This window comes from Andrographis paniculata, unplaced genomic scaffold (genome assembly GCF_009805555.1).
Source record: "Andrographis paniculata isolate CXL003 unplaced genomic scaffold, ASM980555v1 Contig71END, whole genome shotgun sequence".
Taxonomy (NCBI): domain Eukaryota; kingdom Viridiplantae; phylum Streptophyta; class Magnoliopsida; order Lamiales; family Acanthaceae; genus Andrographis; species Andrographis paniculata.
The window spans coordinates 4,667,303-4,677,416 of NW_026137608.1; the positions used below are offsets into that span (position 1 = coordinate 4,667,303).

Below are 10,114 nucleotides of genomic sequence, written 5' to 3' on the forward strand. Positions count from 1 at the left end.
ACTCTTTCCATCCACACAGACTAACGTCTTATTTTTTTATTTGAAAGTTCAAAATTTTTTATTCTATTTTTATTTTTATATACAAAATTTACTTTTTTGCCCTTATTTTATTATTTTTTCTTTTTTTATATACAAAATTAAGGGTAAATTTGTCATTTTATAATAAAAACCCTAATTGCATAAGAATACGTGTAAATATCAAATAGGATGTTAAAAAATGAACGGAAGGAATATATTTTTATTAAAAACTGTACTTGATAAATAATATTGTTTTGAATTTTAAAATGATAAATAAACTCTTAATTATTTAATTGAATTATATGTTTATAGATATACACTTAGATTACAATGTTGACTATGTCAAATTAGCGTTACAACAGATGACATAATTTTATTTAACACAAGAAATTATTAATTTCAGCACGCTATATATATATTTATACATCACAATATAATATATAATGTGGACAATATATGTTTTTATTTGATTCAATATTATGTTATGCTGTATAAAAATATGCGTTAGTTTGTCTTATATATACGTGCTGACTAGTCGCCATGTTCATATTTATGTTCTGTACCTAAATTTGATTCTTCACTAATAACTTTTTAAACAAAAGGCACAAAAAGCATTAAGAAATTTAATTAAATGGGATTGAATCCAAGGCTTATACTATCTCCTTTATCTAATAACTTTTGTGCTCAAATATGAGGTAGGTACATGTTTTGATAATAAGTAATAATTAATATATATATATATTTTACTTTTTATAGAAAAAAAAAATACAAATACAACAATTTTTACTATAAAGATAAACCATTAACACTTTTTATAATAATCTAAAAAAGAGTTAACATAAATTTGAATGCAAAGTGATAAGCATTATGCCAGCACAGCACGAATACAATAATCTAAAAATTGTATATATATATATATATATAAATTCTAGTGAGAGTTTTGATTTGGCAAGGCTCCAATTTTTATATTTTTCCTAAGATTTATATCCCTTCAATACATATGCATATCAAATCTATATTGAATTAAGGGTAAAGTGTAGTCCCGTAACTGATCCCCTTATTATTTTAGTCACGTAAGTGAAGCATGTCGCAAACTAGTCCAATAGGTGAAAAATTTTCATGATTTTAGTCCTCCGGCGCGGGAGATGCCTGTGTGGCTCGTCGGAAGCCACGTGCCCGCCAGGTGTCCCTCCAGGTGAGCGACACTTGACGGACACGTGGATTATTATTTATTTATTTATTTTTAATTTTTAATTTTTTTTAATTGGACCAAATAAAAAAATATAAAAAAACAAATAAAATTAAAAATAAATTAAAAATAATTTTTTTAAAAAAAATAAAAAATAAAATCCACATGTCCGCCAGAGGTGGCGGACACGTGGCCTCCAGCGAGCCACGCGAGCGTCTCCGGCGCCGGAAGACTAAAACAACGAAAATTTTTCACTTATGAAACTAGTTTGCGATAGGTTCTACTTACGAGACTAAAATGATAAGGGGTCCAGTTACTAAACTAAAAAACAGTTTACCCTTGAATTAATATTGTGCCATTGTTCAATTCATATAAAAAATGTCAAAATCGATTAAAAATATATACATTTATATATGTATGTATTTTCACACGAGGAACCTGCAAAATATTAAACAAGTTATGGTTGTTTGTTAATTTATTTATTTTTTAATTAAATTATGGTGATCGACAAGATGGGCTTCACATGTATTTGAAAATTCATAAGTTGACTGTAAAATAATTAAGTATTAAATACATACATACCATGATTTATAATCAATATTTGCACTAATTTCATGGTATTGATTACAGAAAGATTACATTAAATATATATAGGCAAACTATTTTTTTAGTCTCGTATTTAACCACTTTTATCATTTTGAAATTTTAAATGAACCCTGTCTGAAAATAGTCAGTAAAAAAATTTCACTAAAATGGACCTCCAGTGCCGGAGTCGCCATGCTGGTCTGCCGTTGCTGATATGGCGTTGACGCGGCTGACATGTCATTGCCACTTAGATGCCACGTCAGCGACATATAGAATTTTTTTTTTATTTAAAAAAATGTCTTGATAAACTATTTTTTTAGTCTCGTATATAACCTCATTTATCAATTTTAGGACATTTAAATGGACTTTATCTTAAAATAGTCTTGCATGTAAATTTTTTTTACTAAAATGGTCCTCCGACGTGGCATCTACGTGGCGATGACATATTAGCCACGTCAGCGCCATGTCAGCAACGACTGCCAGCGTAGCGAGTCCGGCACCGGAGGGCAATTTTATCGGAAAAATTTTACTTTCAAAACTATTTTCAAGCAGAGTTCACTTAAAATTTTAAAATGATAAAGAGATCAAATACGAGATTAAAAAAACAATTTACCCAATATATGTAGATGCATGGGTCGAACTCTAACAAGTTAGATCCAAATAATAAGCATAACAATTAAAATACACATGTGGTTAAGCCAGGGCATAATTTGTAAGTGATTTAAAAACTAATCAACTTGTTTACTAATTAAAATTAACACAAAATGCAAAGTCATCTCATAAAAAATGAGTACACTGACTGTTTACTTTGAATGATAGATTTATAAAACATATGATTATTTTAATAAATTATACAGTTATGATTAATTATTTCTAATTATTGTATTATTATATCGGATTTTAATTAATTCTGGATTTAAATATGTTAAAATAATCATATGATTAAGTCTGGTAAAATACTATTATCCATAATAATTTCATATAGTAAACAGACTCTATCATTACTACCAAATTAGACAACTGATACCTACATTTGAGATACCATTGTTATCGGAGGTGAACTTAATACATATATTAAAAAATATGTATGGAATTTTGGATTTATTCAGTTTGTATTTTTTGATAACGTGACTTCCCATGTCTATATTATAAAAATTACTCTCTGTCCCACATATTTTATAATATTTTTTTATTTTTGTCGATTTTACATACCATGCAACATCTCTAAAAAAAAGAAATAATTACCTATATTTTATCTCATCATACAATTCAAACAAAAAGTAAAAATACGGGTTCGTATTTTTAGGCTTCTAATTTGAAGATATTTTTTTGGTTTGAGATATAGATAATTGTGTCGGAAATGTAAAAGATAATATTATGTTGAATGTTAATTTTTGTGAGATGATAAAAAATATATGCTGTGAATTGTATAAAAAAATAAGAAAAAGTTTAACCATACAAACCTGTTCTCTCTCTTATCACATCACATAATTCTCGCTTTATTCACTCACATAATCTTTTTTTATCGGAATTAAAATGTTGTATTTTATTAAATGTGACGAATGGAGTATAATATATATTATCTACTAACACCAAATCAATAATTTTTTAACATAAAATATCATTTTTATATTATCGATACAATTCTCGATACAATAAATATATTAATCCAAAAACACAACTCAATTATCACACTCATAATAAGTTTATTATGAAAATCAATATATCTAAACTCTCAAAGATTCCAAAAATTTATTAAAAAAATAAAACAAACGAGGAGGAAAACTTGCGAAAATTTCAGTCATGAATTTATATGGTTATTTCTCATGAAATGAATGTCCTCAAAATCAACAAACCAACAAATAAAAAGTAGCTAATTTTTTACCTATGGTTCGCCTAATGTGATTTTCCATCGGGCCTAGTTTGCAGAGTATTAGGTTCGACCGGGAGTTTACCTAGTGCGCACTTTCGGATAGCTGCTGCGGATTCCCACGTCGTAAAAAAAAAAAGTAAAGTAGCTTTTACCAGTGTATAATTGATATGTGGGTAAAGATTATCCCTGCTTGAAAAAGTGCCTAACTTTACTTGTGAGATTTTGATTTTTGGTTTGGTTTTGAATAATAAATTGTTGAATTAAAATAGTTATTTGATGTGATATAAATATGTATTGATGTGATATTTTGAATGTAAAATTTAATTTTAGTATAATATAATAAATAAAAAATACGTGTTTAATTTGATATTTTTTTGGGAAAAAAAAGTTGGAATAGTAAAACAAAAAAACTAATCTCACAAGTAAACACACCCGAATCTATGACTTGTACATTTTTCGAACAATATTTAAATTCCATACATCAACCAAAACAACGTAATAACAAACTCTCTTCTTCACTTGGTTAATGAATACCAAATCTATAATAGCTTCAAAACTTAAATATCAAATCAATTTTATTTATTCCAAAATTCAATAAATATGTGGGGTTTGTTTCTTTTTCAAAAATTTTCGAACATATTTTTTTTAAAAAAATTAATATACTATACACATTCATTATTTTTATATTATTTATATAATTGTTTATACTTTACATCAATTTTTTTTTTTTTTCAAACTACAATACAGAACAAACACAGCCATGGTTCGGCCAAAACGACCTACATCAATGAGCAAAACAACAAAAGCCACAAATAATATTTTTGGTATATTGTTATAGCAAACCCAAAGTTATTCATTTATAGGAAAAATCTTAAGGTTATTTTTGTTTGACAAGCAATGTGGAACAAAAGGGATTTTCTTTCCAAAAACAATGTGAAAAAAGACAACATAACAATCTTTACCTATCCAAACTCAACAAAATAGTGAACTACTTGCTCTATCTTTTCATAGATGTCCGGTTGGGCCAAATCATCAATACTGAATTTCGATCCAAGCAAAATTCTCTTAGCGTATCAATTTTATGAAGACAAACATTTTTTTTCGGCAATGATATCGCGAAGAAAGTAAGGTTGTGTTTTTTTTTTTTTATGGATTTTACCGCAAGTTTTTACTATTCAGATATCACACATTTCTTTTTATATTATACTGTAAATTTATTTTATATTTAAAATATCACGTCAACTTTCATTTATATCACATCAAACATCTATTCAAATTTAACTTTTTACTATTAAAAAATCTAAACTAAAAAACTAAAACCTATAAACAAACACACCCATAATTATTGTCGTTGTATCTTGAAATAAATTGATTCACACTATTTATTAATATTTTTTTAAAAATATATTAAATCTATTTTTCATTCTCCGCGCTAAGATACTACTTTTTATTTTTATGGGTTCCAAAAGAGATACTTTTAAAATATCTACGTCCAAAGTAAATGTTACTTTTCTTACGAAATAGTATTAAAATTTTAAATTATTAAATAAAATATTAATTTTATATTTGAATATTGTTTTCAAATCAATAAAGAAAATTCCAAAATCATTTCAAACATTGGAAAGAGAAGAACCAGTGTCGACTTGGGTCCTTGAATTTTCTTGCAAAGCCCAAACCAAAGTCAAGAAACCATAGCCCAGTTCATCAAAGACAAAGAAAGCGGAAATTCGAAACGCACAACGAGGAAACCCAAAGCCCTCTCTCTCCTACTCTCTCTCACTCTCCCCGACCATCTCTGCTCTCTCCATCCCTCCTGAAACCTATCCACTAATCCTTGCATCGCCGGAAAGGACACCATTGCTTCAAATTGACGGCATTAAAGAGGACACGGTCTTCTTCTCTTACCTTGGACAGAGAAAACCGATTCGATTGGGAGCTGCCGATTGCACCGCTGCCAATACCTTCACTGCCGCTTTTAGTTTTTGCTTGAGACACCTTACAGGTATGCCTAACCCTCGATAAATTCCATTTGAAACGAGTAAATTTATTTTGGGATAACCTAAGCTGTTGCGGTAATTGATTAGGTTGCGTGTTTACCAGTGTGGATGGGGTATGGCGCATGCTTTGTATTATTTGTTGCAAGAATTCTTTAGAGTTTTGGCTGTTAGGGTTATTCTGATTGTAGGTCTGGTGTGATCTCTGTAAGGAAATTGTTAGATGTATGAATTGTACGAATCTGAAAATGAAATTTTAGAGTTTCAAGGGTTGAATGATTAGGGTATCGGATGGATTTTAGAAGGGGTTTGGGGCTGAATTTAATCTAAGCTGAAGATTTAATTGAACAGGAAATTCGCAAAATGCAGCAGCCAGGGACGATGTTCTCGGTCTTATCGCCATTTCCCCCTACAAATATTACCACCGAACAGATTCAGAAGGTATGTTTGTTTTTTGGCAAGTATGCTGTTGTGTTGAATTTAAGTTGTTGATTCTATGAACTTTTTTGTGATTGTTTGGTATATTGTTTTGTTCGCTTCGATATAAATGTTTCACCGGCGCTCACGGATGGTAGATAGCCAAAACCAGTAGTCTTGGTTTTGGGGTTTGTAATAAATCCCCCAATCATAGAGAATTAAGAATGTGTACGGTGTGTACGGAGAATCAAGGTCGTGTACGGAGATACAAATCTAGGGAAATGCATCATTCTACTATTTTGAAAATGGACAGTATGCTATATTCATATTTATTTGTTTTTTAGGCTGCCTTTTTCATCATGCAAAGTTGATACTCATTCACAACCAAAACCTATTGAAGTGGGACATTGGTTGTCACTGCGAGGGCGTGCCGCGCACCTTCCATGAGGGTTTGCGCCATAGTAATGGTGGAAATGTAAACTTGTTTTTCATAAATTGCCTATATGGTTCTTTTATTTCTTACAGTTATATGTATTTGTGTAAAATATAAACATCGACTGAATACGTATAAATGCTAGAAGCCCCTACTCATGACGTGTCATTCATCTTTATTCTCTTATCACGGTCTTTTTTTTGAATTTTCTAACTAGGGTTTTAGGAACATTTATTTTTTTGGAAGCGTGTGTGATCAGTATTTATAAAAGTTGAGACTTTGTATATATATATTGTTATCAAATTTTGAGTACCTAATAAGTGTCCCATAATTGTTTTTTCTTCATGTTTTGAGTATTTTTTTTGTGCTGTAACTTTGTGGCATGTCACACGATTCACCGTTGACAGCTACGAGTGAGACTGAGTTGGACTGAATACAAGGTAACCTGGTAAAATGATTAATTTGTATATTTTCTGGTAGATAATAACTATAAGAACGATTACTTACATCGTGTTCTATAAAGTCATACAACCACTATTTCATGAGTTATGCTTAATGATATCTGTCGCAACCATTTATTTTTTCAGTTGGAATTCTTGTTGGTTAAGTGTAAGATTATTTATTGAGGTGTATCCCAAACATATGATTGATTATTTTCAGACTATGTAAACTAAGTACCCAAAACACAAATAAAATATATAAATTATGCATGTTTGTAGAGTTTATGGTGTGGATGAGGGTTGGGGGTAGGAGTTACCAGTGGGCGGGGTAACCTTTTAAAATATGTCTAGTGGTTGTTCATTTTTAGGGGTTCAAAGAAGACAGAAATGGAAAACTTAAAATAGCCATAGCCATAGCCGTTAGTATTTTGATTTTAGTTAATGGATCGACCTCTAGAAATTGCTTCATATGCAAGTCCAGCATTGTTGTGGCTATGACTGACATGGATTCTAATTTTTGGTGTATTTTCATTGATCATACTGCCCAGATTCCGCGAAATTTGTTCCAAGCACAAAGGCTCACACCTTTGTGAAACTTAGTTGTGCAACTACTTGGTGTCGAGACTCTTTACTTGAAAGTTAATAAATGCAAATGATATGTGCTAGTGGTAAACTCGGTCTCATATCGTTTTAAGTTTAAATTGTACTTGACGTGGCTGATGTCACAGGTTTGGATGTGTTAACGAGAACTACTTGTCATTCTCTGAACTTGTCGCTAGTTATTATGCAAAGTGTCCTATTATTATTGCATAATCTGATCTACATTGAAAGTCATATTGTGATCTGATGCAGTACCTTGACGAGAACAAGAAGCTAATATTGGCAATTTTGGATAATCAAAATCTTGGCAAACTTAATGAATGTGCACAGTAAGTGGTTCTCGCTCTCTATTTTTGTATACGTCATTGTATTTACTTTCCACATGTATATGTCTTTCCATGCTGCTTGGTCGCTTTAGTGGCGCTTGCTATTGGCCTTAGATGCTGACAACCAATTTTTACGTAATTAGTGTTAAGTGGTGAGGTGCCTGGTTCATATGTTGGAAGCTTAAATAGTTTTGAGTGAAGTAGATTGCCGAGGCTGTTCAATTTAGTTTACTAATGTTTCAATGCTTGGCCACGAAAATTATGTGATTACTGTATTTGTAAAGCATATTATTATATCAATATTATTCTTCTTCGTCAATTGAGTGCTGTAGTAAATGTTGCTACTTGCTATTTAATTTTTTCTTGTTATGATGTTTGAGGAGATAAGTGTTTGTCTTTCAACTGAGTTTAGGAATGGTGTGATCACTGGTGAGTGATTAATTTAGATCTCGTGCTCTATATCATAGTAACTACTATTTATTACACGAAGGGTAAGTACAGTTTGGACACCTTAGTGAATGTTTAAATCTCTGCCTTGTGCATTTCTCATTTCTGATGTTTTTGTCTGAACATACATTTGCTTTGTTTTGCAATGAATGTTTCCGGAAGGGCAATTATGGGGCACACACGATGAGAATGATATGCAAGTTTCAGTCCTCTTTCATTTTGGTTCGTGGGTCATAACATTGTGATTCTTAAGCCTTGTATCCCTCCGAAAGTGATGGCTAAAGAATTCATTAATATTTTGAAGATTTCTTCAGTTATTTTCTAACTTCCTGTCCATTCAATTTTTGACGATCAGGTACCAGGCTCAACTTCAAAAGAACTTGATGTATTTGGCTGCAATAGCTGATGCCCAGCCTCAAACCCCGGCAATGCCTACTCAGGTATAATTGTTTAGACACTGCGGCTCAAATTTATCGATGAAATTGCAGATTTTTTTTTTATTTTTTGAAATATACAGATGCCTCCTCACCCTGCAATGCACCAAGGAGGGTTTTACATGCAGCAGCCCCAGCAGCCCCAGCAGCCCGGTTTATTTCCTTCGAGGGCAACCTTCAATAGTCCGCACCCATTGCAAGATCCTCACTTGCAGCAACATCAAGCCCCGCCTCACCTGCAACCTCCCCAAGCTCAAATGTCTTTGAGGTCTGTGGGTCCTAACAGCGGCGTAAACCCCACTCTTAATGACACAAATCTTGGAGGGGTCAGCAGCAGTGGAGTTCCAACTTCGAATTCAGGCCTAAATGATGCGCGCGGAGGAAATAATAAAGATAAGCCGGATGGGAATTCAGATGCAGCAGGAAATACAGGTGGTGGAGATGGAGAACAAGCAAAATAATGGCCCAGCCGAAGAACCGGCTGGATTTCATGTAAGCGCTTGTTTATAGTTTCCTCCTCGTTTGTGTTAGTTTCTTTTGGTTTCTATGTTCGACTTGAGATGAAAGAATTAGCCCTCTTTGTTTTTCTTCTTTTTTTAATTTTTGTAAACTTGAAGTTGTAGCAGTACTGTGTTGAATGATGTTCTATCTTCTCCTTTAGATGCAAAATAGAGGACAAAGGTGCAGATTAGGGTAATGCCCCTTCGTATCTTAATATATATATATATATATATGATGGGACTTCGACAAGTTCTTTCGATCTTTCTTTCTTTTTGTTTTTAGGAATGTAATTCAGTATATATAATGCATGCAGTGGAATTTTTGTGTATGATTAAGATGACTTGATCATGATATGATCAAAGTGCTGTTTGGATCATCTTACCATGTTATCTCAAAATAGTTGGGTATTTTTTTTTAGATCTATTCTTTCACTTGGATAGTAATACGATGATGTTGTGAAATTGTGTATGTTGGAAAATTATATGATATCTAATTAGTGATATATTTTTTTGTAAGCTTAAAATTTTTGTTGGGATGATCATCTAACATTTTACACAATTTAAGAGGGTGAGCTACGGCTAGGGCTAGGGTGTACTGCCAACCTAATATGCTCTATTCATTTTCTAGATATATTTTAAAAAATAATATTTTATCCGTCCAAGCAAGAAGTATATATTTACTTTTGGTGGCAGGTAAAAGTAGTTAATGATATTTTTGCGCTTACTTTTTGATATAAATGTAATGATACGATGTAAAGTATTTGTGGAAAAATTGGACGGAGAAAGTAGTATTTTATTAGTTAGTGAAAGTGTCTGAGAGGTCTTGTAGTCTTAATTTTATGTATAAAATAATTGTAT

At 31.5% G+C, this 10,114-nt stretch overlaps 1 protein-coding gene across 2 annotated transcripts; it reads left to right on the plus strand.

Moving 5' to 3' along the window:
- Nucleotides 1-5,391: 5,391 nt before the first annotated feature.
- On the plus strand, nt 5,392-9,520 carry LOC127265005 (GRF1-interacting factor 3-like). Of its 2 annotated transcripts, XM_051294642.1 has the most exons (6): nt 5,392-5,667; nt 6,011-6,100; nt 6,917-6,949; nt 7,802-7,878; nt 8,678-8,762; nt 8,840-9,520. In XM_051294642.1, exons 2-6 carry the CDS (start codon nt 6,023-6,025, stop codon nt 9,215-9,217), a joined length of 651 nt encoding a protein of 216 aa, XP_051150599.1. In that variant the 5' UTR covers nt 5,392-5,667; nt 6,011-6,022; the 3' UTR covers nt 9,218-9,520. The 2 variants fall into 2 exon arrangements, with proteins under 2 accessions (XP_051150599.1, XP_051150600.1); XM_051294643.1 differs by lacking the exon at nt 6,917-6,949.
- Nucleotides 9,521-10,114: the final 594 nt, after the last annotated feature.

Excerpts from the sequence above, each read along its gene's own strand:
- LOC127265005 (XM_051294642.1), top strand. The coding sequence starts at position 6,023 with ATGCAGCAGCCAGGGACGATGTTCTCGGTCTTATCGCCATTTCCCCCT. Across the intron at positions 7,879-8,677 it reads AAACTTAATGAATGTGCACA|GTACCAGGCTCAACTTCAAA; the intron begins GTAAGTGGTTCT and ends TTTGACGATCAG. Across the intron at positions 8,763-8,839 it reads CCCCGGCAATGCCTACTCAG|ATGCCTCCTCACCCTGCAAT; the intron begins GTATAATTGTTT and ends TGAAATATACAG.